The 23,560-nt window shown below is 45.3% G+C and overlaps 1 protein-coding gene across 2 annotated transcripts in view; it reads right to left on the reverse strand.

The window, feature by feature from the left end:
* Window positions 1–23,560, reverse strand: part of SEPHS1 (selenophosphate synthetase 1) — an 89,412-nt gene that overhangs the window by 35,629 nt on the left and 30,223 nt on the right. For both annotated transcript variants that reach the window (XM_040343411.1, XM_040343410.1), the window contains exons 3-4: window positions 18,185–18,288; window positions 4,889–4,996 (exon numbers count right to left, since the gene is read on the reverse strand). In XM_040343411.1, coding sequence (XP_040199345.1) covers window positions 4,889–4,996; window positions 18,185–18,288 — 212 coding nt within the window. The remainder of the gene's footprint in view (window positions 1–4,888; window positions 4,997–18,184; window positions 18,289–23,560) is intronic.

A 23,560-nucleotide genomic window follows, 5' to 3' on the forward strand; every position in this document is an offset into this window, starting at 1 on the left:
TAACCCTAGCAGCGATTTAGAGAAGTCAAGACAGAAGAAAAAAAAAACCCACACTAGAAATAGGACTCTGTAGGATGGGTTATCCTGGGCTGGCCTACAGTTTTATTTTTTGTTTTCCAGTATCCAATTCTCCTGTAAGTGGGAGCATAACCCAAAAAGGTCAAGACCTTCATTTGTCTATCAATGGAGGAGAAAGAAAAAGTTTACCACTTTTTGTAAAAAAGGGGTTACATGTACCGTACATGAAATTTTCAAGGGTGTCTACAACCTTTAAAGAATGGAGAGTGCTTCCTTTTCTTTACCTTTCCTTTATAATCTCTAGTAAAGATTTAGCAAATGCTAACATGTCAAACATTTATTCCAAGAATAAGGTACATTTCAGATTCCAAGTTTCATTTGGCAAAAGCTATTGGAATTGTAAGAAGTGCAGAAAAGAGTGTATTGTTATGTATGCATTACGATATGGCTATTGATGATATATAGGTAGCTTCATTATCAGATTGGTCATAAAACAAAATAGAAGAAGGATAAAATAGCTATGAAAACTACTTATTCTAGTTTTCCTCAATCCTATAACCAGAGACCTCCAACGGCACATAGTCTCCAGCTTTGTCACAGAAATATGTATGAAACAAATAACCGCTACAGTTCTGTGCAGACAGCCAGAAAACCAAACTAGTTTGTGGTTTCTAGTACCTAGAGTTGAGAAACTGGGGGGAAATTTACAAAAGGGACATGCAGTAAAATAATATGCACAATTTTCAAACTCATACGTAATGTTCAAATATTGTGTTTCCTATAATAGATTAAAGTATGTAATACTAAGGCAAATGATTCACTTACCTAACAAGTAATCTAAATGTGACCCAAGCAAAAAAACTTGGATGCTGGTATAAAAAAGAAAAAATGTTAAAAGACTTACAGTGGATATAAAAAGTCTACACATCCCTGTTAAAATGTCAGATTTTCTGTGATGTAAAAAAAATGAGACAAAGATAAATCATTTCAGAACTTTTTCTACCTTTAACCACTTAAGGACCGGACCAATATGCTGCTAAATGACCCAAGGGGTTTTTACAATTCGGCACTGCGTCGCTTTAACAGACAATTGCACGGTCGTGCGACGTGGCTCCCAAACAAAATTTGTGTCCTTTTCTTCCCACAAATAGAGCTTTCTTTTGGTGGTATTTGATCGCCTCTACGATTTTTATTTTTTGCGCTATATACAAAAATAGAGTGACATTTTTGAAAAAAAAAAAACAATATTTTTTACTTTTTGTTATAAGAAAAATCAAATAAACTAAATTTTAGTGAAACATTTAGGCCAAAATTTATTCAGCCACATGTCTTTAGTAAAAAAAAAAAAAAAAAAAAAAAAAAAATCGCAATAAAAAAAATAGCTACATAGTGGGAACAGCGACACTAATACAGCGATCAGAAAACTGATCGCTTAGTGACACTGGCAATAGGGAGTGAAAGGGTTAACTAGGGCGGTGATCAAGGGGTTAAAACTTTATTAGGGGGGGGGGGGGTACGGGGGCTACCCTGGACCTAACACTAACTGCCTGTCACACTGACACTAAATGCAGTGATCAGTACATATATGATCACTGCATTCAGTGACACTGTGACAGGGGGATGGGGGTGGTGATCGGGGGGGGGGGGGGGTTAATGTGCCTATGTGTAGTGTGTGTCAGTGTAGTGTTGGTTCGACTTACTGTGTGATGTGATCTCTCCTCAGCGGCGGTTGAAAATACCGCCGAGAGGAGAGATCACATCACTTCCTCCTCCTGTGTTTACACAGGAGGAGGAAGTGACATGCAGGGGGAGCGCGCGGATTGGCTGAGAGCGATCCGGAGGGGGCGGACAAAAACAAACAGCCGCCCCCTCATCCCGGATCGCTTGGACAGCCACGGGGACCGCCGCAGGTACCGGGGGGGGGGGGGGGCCCGATCGGACCCCCGACCTACGTCTAGGCAGGCATGTACAGGTACGTTGATGTGCCTGTCCGTGCCATTCTGCCGACGTAAATGTACATGCGGCGGTCCGGAAGTGGTTAATGTGACCTATAAACTGTGCAACTCAGTTGAACAACAAACCGAAATCCTTTAGGTGGAGAGAAGTAAAAATATATATTTTTTTAATAAGATAGTTGCATAAAGTGTACACACCCTTAAACTAATACTTTGTTGAAGCACCTTTTGATTTTTATTACAGCACTCAGTCTTTTTGGGTAGGAGTCTATTAGCATAGCACATCTTGACTTGGGAATATTTGCCCACTGTTCTTTGCAAAAACACTCCAAATCTGACAGATTGCAGGGGCATCTCCTGTGCAGAGCCCTCTTCAGATCACCCCACAGATTTTAAAATCGGATTCAGGTCTGGGCTCCGGCTGGGCCATTCCAAAACTTTAATCTTCTTCTGGTGAAGCCATTCCTTTGTTGATTTGGATGTATGCTTTGGGTCGTTGTCATGCTGAAAGATGAAGTTCCTCTTCGTGTTCAGCTTTCTAGCAGAAGCCTGAAGGTTTTCTGCCAATATTGACTGACATTTGTAACCGTTCATAATTCCCTCTACCTTGACTAAGGCCCCTGTACCAGCTTAAGAAAAACAGCCCCAAAGCACCACCATGCTTCACTGTGTGTATGGTGTTCTTTTTGTTATGTGCAGTGTTGTTTTCGCACCAAACATATCTTTTGGAATTATGGGCAAAAAAGTTCAACCTTGGTTTCATCAGACCAGAACACATTTTCCCACATGCTTTTGGGAGACTTCAGAGGTGTTTTTGCAAAATTTAGCTGGCCTTGGATGTTTTTCTTCTTAAGAAAAGGCATATGAAGAATACAGGCGATTGTTGTCACGTGTTCCACACAGGCCAGTACTTGCCAGATATTCCTGCAGCGCCTTTAATGTTGCTGTAAGCCTCTTGGCAGCCTCCCTGATCAGCTTTCTTCTCATCAATTTTGGAGGGACGTCCAGTTCTTAGTAACGTCACTGTTGTGCCATATTTTCTCCACTTGATAATGACTGTCTTTACTGTGTTCCATGGTATATCTAATGCCTTGGAAATTCTTTTGTACCCTTCTCCTGACTGATACCTTTTAACAATGAGATCCTTCTGATGCTTTGGAAGGGCTCTGCGGACCATGGCTTTTGCTGTAGGTTGCGACTAAGCAAATATCAGGATAGACCTACTAGAACAGCTGAAATGTATTTGGAGTTAATCAGAGGCACTTTAAATGATGGCAGGTGTGTACTGACTGAACACAGCTTCATCACCCGTTAAAAAGAGGGTGTGCACACTTATGCAACCCCATTTTTCTATTTTTACCCTCCCCCACCCCTAAAAGATTTCAGTTTGTTTTTCAATTGCGTTGTACAGGTTATATGTCACATTAAAATGTAGAAAACGTTTTGAAACGATTTACCTTTGTCTCATTTTTTTACATCACAGAAACCTGACATTTTAAACAGGGGTGTGTAGAATTTTTATAACCACTGTAGGTTACATGTACTCTTGCCTACCCTGACCATGGGGAAAAAAATGGCAAAAACAGTCAAAAAGTTCCTATCCTGAATGCGATTCTTCTGCGTTCAGGAGAGGGAGGTTTAACCTTACCTATACGGGGAAGCTCCAAATCTCTGCTAAAAGTCTATGTGTACATAGACACATAGGCTTTTATGGAGCTGAGTTTAGGAACTTTGGCAAAAAAACTGCCAAAAGCTTCTAAACTCAAGCTAGTGTACATGAAGCTTTAATGTATTTTTTTTTACTTTGACTTGATATCAACCTACAGTAATCCCCCAAAAAAACAGTGCCAAGATTAGGATAGGTAAGGTCCGTATCGTGAGCCAATTGGCACCTATTACTTTGCAAACTGGTATGGCAACTTATTTACAAAGTAGGCAAGAGAGAGCAAAGCTTCTCCATCCACCAAGCTGGGATGGATCTAGCAAAAATGTATACATATGCAGTATATGTTTTTTTTATAGGTCAGGACTGCATTAAAAAGTGTATAGTTTAAGGCCCCTTTCACACATGCGGACCCGTATGTCCGCTTTTTCATCCATCCGTTTGCGGATGAAAAAGGGACATACATTGGTCCCTATGAGATCGCGGATGTCAGCGCATGAACATCCGGTGACACCTGATCTCGTCCGCCTCCACAAAGATCCGATTTTGCAGACGGAAGAAAACCCTATTTTTTCTTCCGTCTGCGGATCAGATCAACACGGACATATGGTCCGTGTTCATCCGATCCCCCCATAGGGGAGAGCGGAGAAAAGACGAGGCGGTCCCTGCACTATGTGCAGGAACCGCCCTGTCATCCGCCAGCTCAGCCGGGGTTCAACGGAGCGATCTCCGTTGAGCATACGGAGCAGGATCATTACTGATCCGCCCCGTGTGAAAGGGGCCTAACAAAACGGCAAACTTCACAAAATAGGGTGCAGTTGAAACTTTTAAAAATAAGTGCGCAAAAAGGGAATAGTGTTGTGCAAACAACACTAAAACTCTCACCTTCCCGGTTTCCCTATGCATACAAAAGTACTGGTACTGCAGAAATTACAAGCATAATGGGCAGTAACTTGTTTGATTGCTGGGCTCATATGAATAGCCTAGCATTTCTACCATTTGTTGCTAGAAAAAAAAAAAAAAAAGCAGCGCCTATTTTCTATAAAATTCGTTTTTAGGTAGGATTTCCTTCTGTGCCTGCATTATTGGAAAAGGGTTCGTGCTCACTGTTGCTAGGAGTCCATAAAATATTGAATGGCATAGTGGTACATAACATTTTCCATGTTTCTGCAAAGGGTTTCATGCATGAGAGTCAAATATGGTTTTCAACAGTATTTGCTTAGATTGTGTACTTACGCATTATATTACCTACCCGATCAGTCAGTTTATTACTGACACCAAGAAGCATAAGCATGTTGTCACATTCAGTGACTCCCATTGCATATAGGTCACTTAATACATTTGCACATGCTATCCGTCCCTGGAAAAGATAGACAAAAATATGTAGATGATTTTTCATGTCAATGTTTTTATTGGTTTTACATTGTGTTTACCCACTTGCTTACTGGGCACTAAAACCCCCTTCCTGCCCAGATCAATTTTCAGCTTTCAGTGCTGTCACGATTTGAACAGATGCGCGGTCATACAATTTTGAAAAACAAAAAAGCAAAAGTTTTCCATTTTGTTATAAAATTTTGCAAACAGGTAATTTTTCTCCTTCATTGATGTACGCTGATAAGGCGGCACTGAAGGGCATTGATAGGTGGCTCCGAAGGGCACTGATGGGTGGCAGCGATGGGCACTGGTAGGCTGCACTGATATGCACTGGTGGCACCGACGATGTGGCTGTGCCTCTTCCTCTTTGGGACCGTAGTCCCTTTCACAGAAGCCTGTAATCAGCTTTTTGTTTCTCCTCACACTGTCAGCGTGAGAAGAAAAATAAAATAAAATGATTACCGATCTTCTGTTTACATCCCTTGATCAGCTGTCATTGGCTGACAGCTGATCAGATGGTATGGGGCCTCATTGATTCGGATCACAGAGCCCGCCATGCGTAAAGTCATATGACGGCATCCCAGCAAAGTAGGTCCGTGCTGTAGCTGTCATTCGGCTATATCGAGGACGCAAAGAAGTTAAAAAATAACAGATTATACAAGAATATTTATGGAAGATAAATCATTTTGTAAAACAAGAGTTTAATAAAACAGAACAACCTGGGTACTAGGGAACATCCATTTTAGGAGAGTCTTGGTGTCATTGTTTTATATGTGCTGTTTTGTACTGTATATGCTGTTTATTCGTTGAATACATGCACACCTAGTCTTTGGTGCATGTCTTTTTTAAACATTTGTATTCATGTTATTTGTGAACCATTAAAACCATTTTTCTATACACATCAGTGTCTGGCCCTTATAATCCCACTCCAGGGGGAACAACTTTTTTGTCCAATAAAACAGAACAAGAACAATATTCAAGATTGCTGGAAGAAAACATGGAGGGTTAACTGTCATGTTAGCAGAGGCCATTCAGGAATTGAGAATATGTATATAAGCTGTAAATTACAGTAATAATCCACGGATTGTACTGTAAAATTAGAGCAAACAAGAAAAAGGAAGAAAGAAAAAAAGGAAGAACAGAGGAAAAAGAAGAGAAATAGGTAGCAAGGAAGAGAGGGATAGGAGGGAGCGATGCATGACACGGGGAGGCCACACACACACACACACACACACACACACACACACACACACATAGTCAGTGCCTATTATAATATAGCCCACTTTAGACAGTGATATATTTGGATGGCAATATGTGATCCTTCGATACCAGATATTGCCATGGATATTAGTGAAAGAAAAAAATTGGTTCATCGGTTCAGGATTTGACTTCAGAGAAGTGGGTAAATTGTTTATACTAGCCCTGGCTACTGTTAATTTACAAGTCAGTAAGACAACATAGATGGGCTTAAGGTTTAGTAACACCCAGAGGTTTAAAGTGTAAAAGTGCCAGTCAGGAGTCTCTGGAGAACCAAATTCTTAATAACATGTGTAAAAGAGAATACCTTAGACAAGAAGCAGATCCACCATATATGGAGACATCTCCGGTAATCTGAAAAAAACAGACCCAAATGCCCAGAGAACACGTGGGCCGATTTAGAAGACACAAAATACCACCCAGTGAGTAGAATATAGACCAGCTCAAGGGAGGGGACATTAATAGTGCAAGTGGCAATAGTAAGATAGTAGTAGGGTTTTTGGGCCTTCAAGTCCTCTTCCCACCTTGTTACATAATAAGCATTGTCGAAGGAGAAAGTAGTCAGTTAAGTTGAGCATAGACTATAGAAATAAGTTGGGTGCCAGGGGAGTAGAGTGGTAAGTGTGTTCAAAAATAGTTAATGTAGTAAGTGGGTCTTTGGTCCCAGAGGAACGATATTACCCTGTACCTTAGTTGGTGTACCAGAACAGCTCCAAATAGGGAACCTCAAATCAATCTTCAAGGATCGCCCAAGATGGACGCTCTCTAAGAGCGTAGTTAGTTGTAAATTTATGCAAGGTCAAACAAAATAAGGAAGTCGGGGAATCTAAGCCTGGTAGAAAACGGGCTTACCTGTAATGTGGAGTAATGAAAGGTGCGAACAAAGTAATTTGCTACAGTAAAGAAAGTAGAAGACTTTTAAAAGGTATGTTATTCATTAAAGGGCTAAAAAAGGTGGGTGACAATTAGGGGGGTCCAGGGTAGTAATTTAATAAGCAGAGTATAAATCAGAAAAAATGAGGGTTAAGTGAATGCCAAGATAGTCTAGGCTTTTATCAGCACAGGAAAATTTGTGGCAGGGCTGCGAGGGTGGCAGTGGGTAAGAAGACATTGAGAGCCACCGATTTGTCCTCATTTGGGCAGAGGTTGGAAATTCAGGCAAAGGAATACAAGATGGACAGCAGATTCAGTAGAGAAATAGTGAGTTGGGTTAAAGTCAATAGGTCATCAGCAAAATTGGTTGACCTTATAAGAGTGACAACCTATGAACACACCATGAATGTTAGGGCAATTTTAACAAGGTGAGCTAAAGGCCCGAGAGCAAGTTTAAATAAGATTGGTGGAAAAGGAGGCATCCTTGGCAGATTCCCTTTTTTAAAAAGGGAGGAATAATAATTCAGGTATTTGATGCAATCCGAGTGGCCATTATAAAGAGATTTTAACCAAGAAAAGGAAATTGTTCCCAAAGCCCCATTTTCATAGTATGTAATGTAAATACTCCCACGAGATGGCGTCAAAAGCCTTATGTATATTTCAGGGACAAGAGCAGGCCACGCAACTTGTTTCAGTGGAGTAAATGCATTCCTTTCCTCACAGGGGAGATCTGTACAGATCACCAGGGCACTGATGATCAGTGCAGCCCCATCAGTGATGCCAATCAGTGCCTCCTATTAATGCCGCCTCATCAGTGCACATCAATGAAGGAGAAAAACTACTTATTTACAAAATTTTATAACAGAAACAGTCTTTTTTTTGTTTAGCAAAAAATAAAAAAACCCAGTGGTGATTAACCACTTGCTTACTGGGCACATATACCCCCCTTCCTGCCCAGGCAAAATTTCAGCTTTCAGCACTGCGCCGCTTTAAATTAAAATTGCGTGGTCGTGCGACGTGGCTCCCAAACAAAATTGACGTCCTTTTTCCCCCACAAATGGAGCTTACTTGCACTATAAACAAAGAAAGAGCGACAATTTTGAAAAAAAAAAACACAATATTTTTTACTATAATAAATATCATTTTTTTTTTAAAAAAAAAACAATTTTTTTTCTCAGTTTAGGCCGATATGTATTCTACATATTTTTGGTAAAAAAAAAAAAACGCAATAAGAGTATAGTGATTGGTTTGCACAAGAGTTATAGTGGCTACAAAATAGGGGATAGAATTCTGACATTTTTTTTTTTTTTTTTTACTAGTAATACGGCAATCTGCGAATTTTGTCAGGACTGCGATATTATGGCGGACACATCGGACACTTTTGACACATTTTTGGGACCATTCACATTAATACAGCGAACAGTGCTATAAAAATGCACTGATTACTGTAAAAATGGGACTGGCAGGGAAGGGGTTAACTCTAGGGGGAGAGGAAGGGGTTAAATGTGTATCCTGGGAGTGATCCTTACTGTGGGGGGAGGGGACTGACTGGGGGAGGTGACCGATGCTGTGTCCCTATGTACAAGGGACACAGCATCAGTCTCCTCTCCCTGACAGGACGTGGAGCTCTGTGTTTGGAAAAAAGAAAAGAAAACTGCGCTAAGATACCATAAACCAAAAAGAGTGAAAAAAAAGGAAAAAAGAACCTACGGCCCAATAACGGCCTATTCACTCTGAGAGCTGCAATTAACAAGTAAACAATAAATACAAGAAAAAAGTGTGAGAAAAATATAAATCGCGCTAACTCTAAACATAAAAACCTATTGAAAGCACCAAACAGTAATTTCTAAAAGCAAGTGATATATAGTGTTATATATGGCACACTGCTGTATCAAAAAATTATGTGGTGGGGATGGGTAGCCACTAGAGGGTGCTAAGTGGCCATCTCAACACCCATCAGTGTTAATAAACATTGCTATGATGATACCAACAAAAACAATATATGCATTTCAATAAAAAAAAACATATATAAACAAAAGCTGGAAATCAAAATAAGCAAAAACAGGTAAACATAAAATATAAGTTAATATAGATTATATTAAAATTATAAACTGTGACAATAAAGTCCATAAATTATTGACGAAGGTCTTATCAGAACACCTGTGAGTTGTGCCAACTGTCATGTAGTAGAAAACGTGTCCAAAAGGAACAGTGATAAATCCTCCACCAGGCTATTGATTGGATTCTTACCAGATCTCCATGATCCCTTATTACAGGGGATCATGAACAGCATATAAAAGGGCAATCACTCCCAGTCATGTGGTTCAGACGTATATGATCCAATTGGGTCTCATTCACAAGTGATTTCACCGATAGCAATATCCACCATGTAAAAACAATGATAAAGGCTCCACATAGTGTATTAAAAAAGAGTAAAAAAGTTTATTTAAAAAAAAAAGTAATGCACTTATAGAAATGCAGTAAAAAGATCGCCTTGAATCTGATGTGCCGGCCGGAACACAAATTCACAGACACCCGTCCACTGGGGAACGTTTGGAGCTTGTTTGGGCGACGACAGCGCGCCACTCCGCCCTACGTCCGTTTTGTAAAAAACGTACTTCTTCCACGTCACCACACGTCCTCTCTCGCGCGCCCCCCAGTGGCTGGAGGAAGGAGGCCGTATATAGATGGCCTCCCGGCAATTAAGAGCCACATTGTGGCCATAAAAACCTGCCGGGCGGGCGGAAAGTGGTTAAATACCACCAAAAGAAAGCTCTATCTGTCTCAAAAAAAAAAAAAAAAGAGAGAGAGAAAAATGTTGTTTGTTTGGGCTCATTCGTTTTTTTTTTTAAGGGCTTGACTTCAGGATTACATCCAGCCATCTGCTATTCCCGTCTAACGAGAGTGCCCTTACTGGCCAGTAAAGCATTCTCATTTGACAATGTACTGGTAAAAGATGCAGTTTAGCCTGAAATCAAGGTAGTCATACCTCCGTAGCCGAGGAAACTAGGTCTAACATCTGGCTCATAAAACATAATAGTAGGCATTCTTATCTGTCTGCTCTGGCCAGACTTTTACTTATGAAGGAGTACCTTGTCCCAGACCAGGTCACCATACCATTAATTTAAAAAACAATCCTATTAAGATTATATGTGCATTTAACAAATTTTAGGCATGTTAATTACTTTAAAAAAAAAAAAACTAAATTGTGTAGACAACCAAAAACCCTGCTGGGCACCACTGGATGTGATTTCAGCAGACAGTGTTTCCCTTTGCTTTTCTTTAACAGAGCAAAGGGGAGCAAACAAGAGAAGTGCAAAAAAGTACCAATTATGTTAGAAAACTAGAGCAGTCTTGCCTCCAGTCTCCCTTTCTGCGTCAAATCAAGAACAGTAATTAGCCCTACTAGTCCTCATCTTGGGACTGCAGAATGATTAGCCATTATGTTGCAGAGATGGGAGAGTAGGTGGATCTGACTAGTTTGGAAAGGAAAAAACCCATCAGAGCTGATAATTTTGTGTTGTCAGTCCCCAACATGATTTAAGATCTAAGAGCATTTCTGGCAGAGCAATAGGTATTCTTCTGTACTTGCAGGGTCTCCAAATGAATGAAACATGGGGGAACATGCATGTACTACAGATATTTTATATATATTTTTCACCCTGACTTACCCTTTAACCAGTTCTCATCTGTGCAATAGCCAAAATATGTCTACATGGCAGGCTTACAATGCCGGGAGGGCATACATGGCCATCCTCCTTCGGACTCAGCTGTTCACAGATCAGGGTAAAGGGCCAATAACAGCAGCCCTTTCCACATGATCATCTGTCAGCCAATGACAGCTGATCACAGGATGTAAACAGAAGCTGGTTATCGGCTTTTCTCTCCTCCTGCTGACAGCGTGAGGAGAGAGGAAGAAAGCCGATAACCTGCTTCTGTAGAATTGACAACGGTCCCAACATTGCCCACCAGTGCTGCCAATCAATGCCCACCAGAGTCCCCTATCCATGCCCATTAGTGCCACCTCATCAGCGTACATCGGTGAAGGAGAAAAATTACCTGTTTGCAAAAGTGAGACAGTGCTGAAATCTGAAAATTGGCCTGCAGGGAGGGGGTAAAAGTGCCCAGTAGGCAAGTGGCAATACCCCATTCACACATATTGTGGTGACCTGAGTTTTATAGCACTGGGTGAAGGCAGGTTCCCAATAGAACACACAAAACAAAAAACAATTGTTTTCTGTGTCCTGTTCACACTGCAACACAGCCCGGAGGTGCAATGAGCTGCAGACATGCTGTATTATGCCGCAGTGCACAGGAAGGCATCACATGTCACTGTACGGCATCACAACACACCACACTGCTGTGCACTTTAAACTAAGTTGACACAATAAAAAGAAAAAAAGGGATTTTTTTAAAAACAGCTTACCTGTAAAATCCTTTTCTCGTAGTACATCACGGGACACAGAGCGGCATAGTAATCACTATGTGGGTTATAGAGTCTACCTTCAGGTGATGGACACTGGCACTCTCAGACAGGAAGTTCCTCCCTATATAACCCCCTCCCCTAAGGGAGTACCTCAGTTTTGTAGCAAGCAATATTATTCCCAATTTTCCCAGAGGGGTGGGAGCTCTGTGTCCCGTGATGTACTACGAGAAAAGGATTTTACAGGTAAGCTGTTTATAAAAATCCCTTTTTCTCTATCATACATCACGGGACACAGAGCGGCATAGTAATCACTATGTGGGATGTCCAAAAGCAATGCCAAATGAGGGGGGGGAGAAACCAAAAGAAAAGATCCAAGGTGCCATCGAGCGCAGGGAACTCAAAGGGCTGCCTGTAAAACAGCCTGCCCAAAGGCCAGGTCCCCGCGCCTCCCCACGTCCAGCTGATAAAACTTTGCGAACGTGTGGACTGATGACCAGGTAGCTGCCCTGCATACTTGGGCCATAGAAACCTGGTGCTGAACTGCCCATGAAGTCCCCAAAGCTCTTGTAGAATGAGCCTTAATAGAAGCCGGAGGCTCCTTACCCTTCAGGCCATAGGCCTGAGCGATTACATCTGGCCAAGGTGGCTTTTGAAGCCGCCTGCCCTTTCTTGGGCCCATCTGGCAGAATGAATAAGGAATCTGTCTTTCTAATGTCTGCCGTAGCCCTTAAATAGATTTTTACGGCTCTTACCACATCCAAGGTATGCAGTAACCTTTCTTCCCTAGACCTTGGTGAGGGAAAAAAGGATGGAAGAACCAAATCCTGGTTCAAATGAAAACTTGAGACTACTTTGGGCAAAAAGGTAGATAGGGGTCGGAGTACGACCCTGTCCTCATGGATTATCAAGAACGGTTCCTTACAGGATAAAGCTGCCAATTCTGATACCCTCCTGGCCGAAGCCATGGCCACCAAGAAGACTAATTTCCTGGAAAGCAAGACCATTGGGACTTGACCTAAGGGTTCAAAAGGCTGCTTCTGAAGGACTGAAAGGACTAAATTTAAGTCCCATGGACATAAGGGGAGTTTAATCGGAGGACTAATCCGTAGAGCTCCCTGAAAAAAGGTTTTTACTAGAGAATGCGTGGCTAGCGGTCTCTGAAAAAACACCGATAAGGCCGACACCTGGCCCCTAAGGGAACTGACAGCTAGCTTCATGTCTAGCCCCTGTTGCAAGAACTCCAAGATCCTGCCAATTACAAACTTACGAGGGTGCCATTTCCTGGCCTCACACCAGGATATGTAAGATCTCCACACCCTGTAGTATATTTGCCTAGAAACTGGCTTTCTGGCGCTGATTAGGGTAGCCAGGACAGAGCCTGACAAACCCCTCTTTCTTAAAACAAAGGATTCAATCGCCAAGCCGTTAAACTTAGCGACCGTAAGGCAGGGTGGGATATCGGCCCCTGGGACAGCAGGTCCGGTCGTAAGGGAAGAGGCCATGGGTCTCCGACTGACATCCTGACAATCAGAGAATACCAAGCCCTTCGGGGCCACACCGGGGCTATTAAGATCACCGGCTTCTTCTCCCACCTGATCCGGCGCAGAAGCCGAGGCAGCAGCTGCAACGGTGGGAAGGCATAAACAAGGGAAAACTGGTGCCAAGGACATACCAGGGCATCCGTTCCGCAGGCCCATGGATCCCTTGTCCGGGAGACAAACCTGGGCAGTTTCGTGTTTTCCCTGGACGCCAATAGGTCCACGTCCGGCACACCCCATCTTTGACAGATGGCCTGAAAAACTTCGGGGTGGAGAGCCCATTCCCCCAGAAATAATTGTTGGCGGCTGAGGTAATCTGCCTGCCAATTCTGTATGCCGGGTATGAACACTGCCGACAGGCAAGGTATGTAAGCCTCTTCCTAAACGAAGATCTGATCCACCTCCTTCTGGGCTGATCGACTTCTCGTGCCCCCCTGATGATTTATATAGGCCACAGCCGTGGCGTTGTCCGACTGTACCCTTACTGGGGAGCCCTGTAACTTGGACGTCCAGGCCCTTAGGGCCAACCGCACAGCCCTGATCTCTAACAGATTGATAGGCAAGAGACTCTCCCTGCTTGACCAAAGCCCCTGCTGGGAGAACTCCCCTAGGGTGGCACCCCAACCCCTCAGGCTGGCGTCGGTTGATAGCACTACCCAAGCCACCGGATTGAAGGATTTTCCCTTCCTCAGGTTCTGGGGTGTTAACCACCAGCAGAGACTTCCCCTGACTGACGGAACAAGCCTCATAGGGCAATCTAGGGACTGAACCTTTCGGTTCCACCTTGCCAGGATTGCGCTCTGCAATTTTCTGGAGTGGAACTGAGCGTAGGGAACCGCTTCGAAGGTAGCCACCATCTTCCCCAGCAACTGCATGCAGAGACGAACAGTTGGTTTCTGTCTGCCTAACAGTGACAGAATGGTCAGTGTCAGGCCCCGTACACACGACAGAGGAACTCGACGTGCTTGGCACGTCGAGTTTTGGGATGAAGCCGCCGAGGAGCTCGGCGGGCCGCCTTCTCCTATAGAACAACGAGGACAACGAGAAAATAGAGAACATGTTCTCTATTTTCTCGTCGAGTTCCTCGGCGGCTCCATCGAGCCAAAACTGTACAGACGACAGAGATTCTCGGCAGAATCCGGGTTTTGACCGAGTTTCTCGGTGAATTCTGCCGAGAAACTCTGTCGTGTGTACGAGGCCTCAGAGACTCGACTTTTGCCTGGGGCAAAAAAACTCTTTGCTGGGCTGTATCGAGGCGTAAGCCCAGATATTCTAGGCTTGTGGTAGGAAGAAGGGCAGATTTGGCTCTGTTTATGAGCCAACCTAAGGCCTCTAAATACTGAACGGTGGTTCGGACTGCGCGCTCTAAGCTTAGAGCCGAGTGGTCTATTAGCAACAAATCGTCCAGATATGCCAAAATTTGGACACCCCAAGTCCTTAAGTTTGCCAACACTGGTGCCAGGATCTTTGTGAAGACCCTTGGAGCTGTGGCCAGGCCGAACGGCAGAGCCACGAATTGAAAATGGTGCTGACCTACCATGAACCGCAAGAACTTGTGGTGTCCTGGGTATATGGGGATATGCGTCTTTGACGTCTATAGACGCTAGAAACTCTCCCCCCTGCAATGATGCAGTGACTGCACGAATGGATTCCATCCGAAAAGACCGAATCACCAGAAATTTGTTTAACCGTTTTAGATTTAAAATCGGCCTGACATCGCCGTTTGGCTTTGGGACTACGAATAAATTTGAGTAGAACCCCAGACCGTGTTCTCGAGTGGGTACCCGCACAATCACCCTTTGGGCCAACAAATGGTCTAGGGATGCCAACAGTGAGGCCCTTTTCACTGGGTCGCTCGGCAAGTTTGACTTTTGAAAATGAGGCGGGGGGATTTCTCAAAATTCCAACTGGTAACCGGAGGTTACTGCGGAGAGAACCCACTTGTCGGAGACTCCCTTCTTCCAGATTTCTGAATATTGTTGGAGTCTTCCTCCCACCCAAAAGGATGGGGGCGCCCCTTCACAAGGACGACTTGGGGGCAGGTTTACCCTGCTTACGGACCCAGGGTCTTTTGTTTGTAAAAAACTGACCCTGCGGCTTGTTGTCATTGTTGGGTCTAGTCGGCGGCCGTCGATACTGTCTAGTATTAGATGGCCCAGGTGCCGGAGCTGCTGGACGCTTAAAAGTGGAGCCCCTGAACCGCTTCTTGACCGGTAGCAGGGTACTTTTCCCACTTGTAATCTTTTCTATATACTTGTCCAAGTCTTCCCCAAACAATCTTTCCCCATGAAAGGGAAAACCTGTCAACAGCTTCTTGCAGGGAGTCTCGGCTGACCAGTTTTTCAGCCATAAAAGCCTGCGCATATGCACAAGAAACATCGAGAGACGAGATGCTTGTTGGATAGAATCCTTTATTGCATCTACTGCAAAACAAAGAGCTCTAGGTAAATCAGATAGTTCCTGAGCTTGCTGGTCTGGCATATCCCTTAGGACCTGCTTAGTTTGGTCCTTCAGGGCCTGGCACACCCCAATAGCTGCTATAGCCGGTTGAACCACCGCCCCTATTGTGGAAAAAGAGGACTTTAATAACGTTTCCAAACGCTTGTCCACCGGGTCCTTAAACATTTGGACATTGTCCACAGGACAGGTCAACGACTTATTAACGCATGAAATTGCAGCATCCACAGCAGGTACAGACCATTTTTTGGAAAACTTTTCCTCCATGGGATATAACACAGAAAATCTTTTTGGTGGAATAAAGATTCTGTCAGGGTGAGCCCATTCCTTATACATAAGCTCCTCTAGGAGAGGATGGACCGGAAAGAAAGTGCTAGCATGAGGAGCCTTCAAAGATCCTAGAGAGGATACTACCCCTGTAGGGGACACCGGTAACGGTAATTTAAATGCTGTGCGGACCATGTCAGCTAAGGACTGAATCCACAGTTTTTCAGCCTGGGAGGCCGAAAAAGGCTCCTCAATGGTAGATTCCTCTGATACCTTCTCCTCCAGGTCCTCCTCCTGATCCTCTAGGAAGTTTACCTCATCAGAGGAAAGACTTTCAAGACTCTGGGACCGCACTTTTGGAGAAGGAGATCTAGCCCGCTTCTTCTCGGGAAGAGATGCAGCAATTAAGGCTGCCAATCTCTCTTCTAGTCCCACCAGAGTAGTAGCCAGTACCTCTTGTGTTACAAACACTGGGGCTGGCTGAACCAGGCCTGCTACAGCACCAGCTACCTGATCCTGCCCACGGATAGGCTCCGGATCCTCAGGGAGTGGGGCCGCTGCTGAGGCCTGGCCTAGGTCCTCCGAGCTGGATGGGGATCCCTTAGATCTTTTTGCGGACTTTGCCGCTTTTGAACCCGATCCTTTGGGAGCCATAGCCAATCCTAGGTACTCCCCGCAATTTGGAAGGAACCTGGCCACAAAAAAGTATCCCTTATGTAGCAAAACTACCTGGGAACTTTGTGGAGCTGCCTATGGGCAAACGCTTCCACTAGGATAGCCTGGTACCTAATGTAACCTGTCCTTATGGGGGAGGAGGCTCTACAGGCAGGCACCTCTCACCAGATGTCCAGATATGGGCTCTTTAGCCCCTGAACAGATGCACCCTGAGGCGTCCTGGTCCACCAACCTGACCACTCTGTCGACAGTAGGAATCCTCCTGGCACCACGCTCTGTGTCTCCCTCACGCTGCAAGATCGCGACTGCTTGAGGGAGCGTTCCTTTAACGTGCGCCGTTCTGCCACGCCCCCAGCGTCACGCAACGTCGCGCCGCTATTTACATGCACGCGCGTGACAGCAGACGAACACCGCAGCAGTATGGACTGGAGACACGCGCCGCAGGGGGGACCGAGGAACAGCCAAGCTAAACAACTCTGCTTCTCAGGCTGGTAAGCTCTTTCTAGCTTAAACATCCCCATGCATCCTTCCATTACCTGCTGCCCACAGATTACCAGTACCAGACAGGGGAAAAAATATGAGAAGCAACTACAGCCATCCTGTCTTACAGACATAGTGGCAGACTTGCCCATGCATAGCAGCATAATTGGGCTATTCCCATACTCCCCTTACTAGAGAAACCTGCCGACGGACCACGTCCCGCAGATTTCACACTTACCTGTCCACGCTGCAGGGTATTGCCAAAGGCAAGAGGCCCAGCCTTCACCCTTCACCGTGGGCTTCGTTTGAAAAACCTTCAGGGACTGGGGTCCATAGCAGGTCACCGCTCCCCTGGACCTATACAGCATCCTGGCAGCAGATGACATTTGGCCGTTTAACATAGACCAATGTTCTGGAACCCAGAATCCAGCTCTCAATGAGAAGCATTATAGGCAAAACCCCCTCGTCCACCAGGGGCCCGGGTACCGTCCACTTTGGCTATGAAGCACCTTGGACGGATCCGGTTAAAACAGTTCCTAAGCTCAGCCACAAAGGACCTTGCTTATACTGTGACCACCACCTAAGACACTGGCGAAAAAACTGAGGTACTCCCTTAGGGGAGGGGGTTATATAGGGAGGAACTTCCTGTCTGAGAGTGCCAGTGTCCATCACCTGAAGGTAGACTCTATAACCCACATAGTGATTACTATGCCGCTCTGTGTCCCGTGATGTATGATAGAGAAAAAGGGAACTATGATCATACTGCCCCCTACAGCCGTCTCACTGCAGCCAAAACAGACAGCTGCCCACACACTAAACCACTGAGGTTTAGTGTGTGCGCAGTGTGAACGGGCCCCCTTGTAAAAACATTCACTGCACCTCACTGATATTACATGACCGCGATTGACTTTATCGCCTGCTTTACAAGTATGCCCGTTTGTGTTTATTTGTACAACAAAGATTCTACAACTCAATAATCAAATAATCGGTTTACAAAACTTTGTTTATTACTTTCCTTTAAAGGACATACGGAAACTGATTAAAGGAATTACACAGGTAGCATTAAATACACATCTAGGGTACCCCAACCAATGGAACATTATGACATTTTCTCACAGCATCAAAAGCTATGAAATATGAAGACCTGTATTCTGCAAACTTTGGATTTGGCCCTATAAAATGAGCAATTATTTCAACTTACCATCATATAAGGATCATCTACAATGGGATAAATGTAATCTGTAGTTTGAACCAAAGAAAGGCCACCGTGTCTTAAAGGAATGACGCATGTGTCCATGCCAATACCTGCAAGGAAAAATAATTTACCAGAAAAATGTTATTATTATCTATGCAAAATTAGGGAAAAAGTAAGAGAATTCTAAGATTGTAAAATATTCGGAAACCATTTAACGTAGAACTACAGATAAACATAAAAAAATGAATAGCCTATTAAAAGATAAAGAAAGAAAATCAGTGCTCCATACTCTTTAACTTCAAAATGGAATGCTTTTTACTTTTGCCAACATTTTAACTGCTGTCCAAGGCCCCATTTAGAGAGATCTCCATCTAGAACATGAAATAAGAGCCACAGGCAGCAACAGAAACACAATTCATAGAAAAATTAGGAAGGGTTAAAACATCTGTGACAATTGACTTGCCCTCTGTGTGCCTATATTAGTCTGACATCTGTCACTTACCACAGGAAGAGAAATATCATTAGTAACACAAACAGCATTTAAAACCAGACAGAGGTTCCAACCATTTTCTGCTCTGGCCAAAACTTGATTTTCTTGTTCTAGTATGCTCCAGCAAAGAAAAAATAAGTAATCTTTTAAAATTCTAGATTCTTTACATGGTTTTCCGTTATATAGCCATGTAGGACAGCCATATTTTTTAATTGCAAATGTATACAGAGCAGTCTGCACAAAGATTTGTTTACTGTACTGTGTCGTGGTTTGTGAAGCCTATCAGTATGTAGCTCTGCGTTTTAGTGTATAAAAATGCAAAAACTACTTTCAAATAAAATGTTATAACTGCGAATGTGCGTTCACTGCAACTATACTAGTTAGAACTGTACACCAGGCAGATATACAAGTACATAAAATTATTGCAGCTCTGTAATTAATAATACATCATTGAATGTATTTAATGTAAGCAGTGCAAATACAGTGTCTAAATGTGGCTTAGTTATTAGCCACTTGCAGTCCTTTGTACAGTAAAGCACAGAAAGGTGACAGAAGTAGAATAAGGAGCATGCTGGCAAGACAAAAGAGCAGAGTGACTTGGGGGAATGTGTTTGTCAGAAGCATCTCTATTCGCTGTCTAGTTCAGGATGGACGTGAGAGTTAAAGGGGTTGTAAAGGTTCCTTTTGTTTTTTAAATAACAAACATATCACACTCCACCGTGCAGTTTGTTTTGCACAGAGTGGCACCGATCCTCGTCTTCTGGGGTCCCTCGGTGGCGGTCTCGGCTCTTCCCCGCATCCGCTAACCTGTTCTGGGAAGCGCTCTCCCAAGGGGGTTAAAGCCGCCGACTGCATCACTCTGCCCTGCCCCCCGGCGCAACGCGTCATTGATTTGATTGACAGCGGAGCAGCCAATGGCTGCGCTGCTATCAATCATCCAATGAATGAGCCGAGAAGCCATCGCGTTCACGCCGTGGGACTTTCGAGAGCTTAAGTAAACGGGGGGCTGGGGAGCCACTAATCGTCGTATGTTTTTTCACCTTAATGAAGGTGAAAAAACATGTACCTTTACAACCCCTTTGAATTGCAGTAGAGAAGGATCAGATCCTTACACCCACTAGGCTTACCGTGTGGCAGAGCGGTACAAATCTCAGGATTGGACACACAGAAATACAAAGCCTTTGTTAAGAAAATAACTCTCATATGTATTTCTCTGTGTATTCAGTCAGAAGCACATATATTTAAAAGCTGAATTACAGTTATTGGTATTTACATACCCAGCTTGGACCAACATAATTATATACTGTATATGCCATACCTGGCCAATCCCTGCAATAGCCACTGCTACTACAGTGATACTCACCGTCTTCCAGGTCCTGTGCGGAGTAGCTGCCCTGACTAGTAATCCCAGGGGGTTGCTCAGTCACTCTGCATGGGTACCATTTAGAGAACGGCCTGCATTTTTTCAATGAATTCAAAGCATTGGATAGGTATGAAATATGTATACTTAAACTGATCCACATTGAAATCTGCTCAGTTCTGACCACACTTTAGAGAAGGTGATGGGCAATGGCGGGCTAGTAGCTGCTGCCCAACCCGGGAAAAAAGGAAGTGTATGAAGTTTATACTTTTCCCTATGTAACCAAAGTAAACACTCAAAGCAGGTTTTAAAACAGCATGTTTATGGGATGATTTCTCTTCTCGCAACAGCTGGTATGGACCAGTGTTTGGCTCTCAGCACTATTAAAAGTTCAGGTATCTGCCATTTCAATCTTGTGTCAAGGACTGTTGGCTTCTCACTCTTTGAATTAGACATTTGTACTGGGAGTCGCCGATGTAGCTACCCGTTTATTCCCCTGTCACTGTGGGATCTAAACCTGGTTGTCATGGTCTTACCTCTCTCCTGTCTCCTTCGTTTGACATGTGCTGGCGGCCATCTTGGTTTCTGGGACTCTTGTAGCCTCCCACCCTGCGGCTCCTCCTTCCCACTGGGAGGAGCTGGATGCCTGGCTCACATATATAGGAGCTCTGTGGCTTCAGTTCCTTGCTTGGTCCTCCTGTGTTCACATGCTTCTAAGACTGCTGCTGCTTCTGGTTCCGATCCTGGCTTCGTCTGACTTCCCTGCTGGTTCCTGATCCTGGCTTCGTCTGACTTCCCTGCTGGTTCCTGACCTCTGGCTTCGCAAGACTCTGTTTAACCATCCGTTTGGACTTTTGCTTTACAGCTTGATTTTCAATAAAGCCTTCTTATTTTCACTTATCTCTTGTTGTACGTCTGGTTCATGGTTCCGTGACATTAGGACCAAGCCATGAATTTTGACGGTACAGGGCCATCCTCGCTACCCACGCTGGTTGCCAGACTTGATCAGCAGGATTACCTGTTGGGTCAGTTCGCCGTGGCGTTGCAAACCCTGCTTGAACGCACGGCTCATTTCGCTCCCGTTGCCGATGGGTCGGTTGTCGCTCCTGGGCCCGCTCCTACTGCCGCTCCGGTTGTTGCGCCAGAGTCTACCCCGACACCTGTTGTTGCGCCTGCGGTGTTTCGGGGTATGACCGGTTCTGCCCCCCTTCCACAGCGATTTGGGGGAGAGCCAACTCAGTGCCGAGGTTTCCTTAACCAAGTGGGCATTTATTTCGAGTTGCTGCCACATGCCTTTCCCACTGAGAGATCAAAGGTGGGCTTCTTGATCTCGCTGCTCTCGGACAAGGCCTTGGCCTGGGCCAGCCCTTTATGGGAGAACAACAATCCGGTGGTTGCCGAGTTTTCCGGTTTTGTTGCTTCTCTTCGGAAGGTATTCGATGTGCCGGCTCGCGCCGCCTCTGCCGCGAAGCTCCTTATGTCCGTCAGACAGGGTTCACGATCCGTAGCCGAATACGCCATTGAGTTTCGTACCCTGGCAGCAGAGGTGGGCTGGAATAATGAGGCTCTGGTCGCTGCTTTCTCTCATGGTCTCTCGGATGCCTTGAAGGATGAGGTTGCAGCTAAGGACCTACCAGTGGAGCTCGAGGCTCTTATTTCTTTCCTGATTTTGATTGACACCAGACTCAGGGAGAGACCTTCCTTTAAGGAGAGCCTGCGGAGGCCTCCTAACAGTTTGGCGCCTACGTTTGCTGTCCCACCCGTGCCTCCCTCTCCTCCCACGCCTCCTGGGGTTGACTTGTCTGGGGGTGAACCCATGCAGCTGGGGTTTGCTCGCCTGTCCGAGGGGGAGAGGGTACTCCGGAGACGCGAGGGCCGATGCACGTACTGTGGTCTCGGTGGGCATTTTCGGTTGGCATGTCCGAACCGTCCGGGAAACGCTCGCACCTGAGATCCTGTCGGGGGCAGATCTTGGGTGGAGTCTCCTCGTCCCCGGTTTCCCGTGTTGATAAACCACTGATCACTGTTGTCCTCTCCTGGGTCGGGGGCTCGGTGACGACCCAGGCGTTGGTGGACTCTGGTGCTGGTGGTTTTTTCATTGATAGTGAGTTCGCTGCCGCCAATTCCATTCCTCTGCAGGCTCGAGGTTCCCCGCTGGCTCTAGAGGCGATAGACGGCAGACCCCTCCAGCCGTCACACGTGACTCATGAGACCCTTCCAGTGGGGATAGCCATTGGTGCCGTTCACAGAGAGTCAGTCTGCTTCCAGGTTATTTCGTCTCCACACTACTCGGTGGTCTTGGGGTACCCCTGGCTCCAGAAGCATAATCCGACTTTTGACTGGAGATCGGCCGAGATCCTCTCATGGTCACCACAGTGTGGGGCTAGTTGCATCCATGGGCCTGTCAAGTTGCTGTGTACTTCCTCGGACTCTCTGTTGCCTCCTGAATACGAGGAGTACCGGGATGTATTCGATAAGGTGCGCGCAGTTGCCCTACCTCCGCACCGCCCATACGATTGTGCCATAGAGTTACAACCTGGTGCCGTTCCTCCTCGCGGCAGGGTCTATCCACTGTCGGTTGCGGAGAATGAGGCCATGGAGGAGTACGTGATGGAGGCGCTGTCCCGTGGTCACATTCGCAAATCCTCGTCCCCGGCAGGGGCTGGATTTTTCTTTGTGAAAAAGAAGGGCGGTGAGTTGAGGCCTTGCATCGATTACAGGGGCCTTAATCGCATCACGATCAAGAACGCTTACCCGATACCCTTGATTTCCGAGCTGTTCGATCGCCTTAAGGGGGCCACGGTCTTTACCAAACTCGACTTGAGGGCGGCATATAACCTGGTAAGGATCAAGGCGGGCGATGAGTGGAAGACCGCGTTTAACACCAGGACCGGTCATTATGAATCCTTGGTTATGCCCTTTGGGTTGTGCAATGCGCCCGCAGTCTTTCAGGAATTCATCAACGATGTTTTCCGTGACCTGTTGCAGCAGTGTGTGGTGGTCTATTTGGATGACATCTTGGTATACTCTGAATCCATGGAGGCCCACATTCTGGATGTCAAGCGAGTGTTGCAACGGTTACGAGAGAACAAGCTGTTCGGTAAGCTTGAGAAATGCGAATTTCACCGATCCCAGGTAACCTTCTTAGGTTACATCATTTCCGCTGAGGGGTTCTCCATGGACCCTGAGAAGGTTTCGGCTGTCTTACAGTGGCCTCAGCCCAGTGGTCTTCGTTCCTTGCAGCGCTTTTTGGGCTTCGCCAATTATTATCGGAAGTTCATCAGGGACTTCTCCATGCTGGCCAAGCCTCTCACGGATCTGACCAGGAAGGGCAGTAATTCCCAGGTCTGGCCGCTCGAGGCCATCCGGGCTTTTGAGGCCCTAAAATCCGCCTTTGTGTCGGCCCCGATTCTGTCTCATCCCAACCCTGGGTTGCCCTTTGTCCTCGAGGTGGACGCATCTGAGACGGGAGTAGGCGCCCTTCTGTCTCAGCGTAGAACACCAGAGGGTCCGCTGCTTCCTTGTGGGTTTT

Source organism: Rana temporaria, chromosome 3 (assembly GCF_905171775.1).
Source record: "Rana temporaria chromosome 3, aRanTem1.1, whole genome shotgun sequence".
In the NCBI taxonomy this organism is placed as follows: Eukaryota; Metazoa; Chordata; class Amphibia; order Anura; family Ranidae; genus Rana; species Rana temporaria.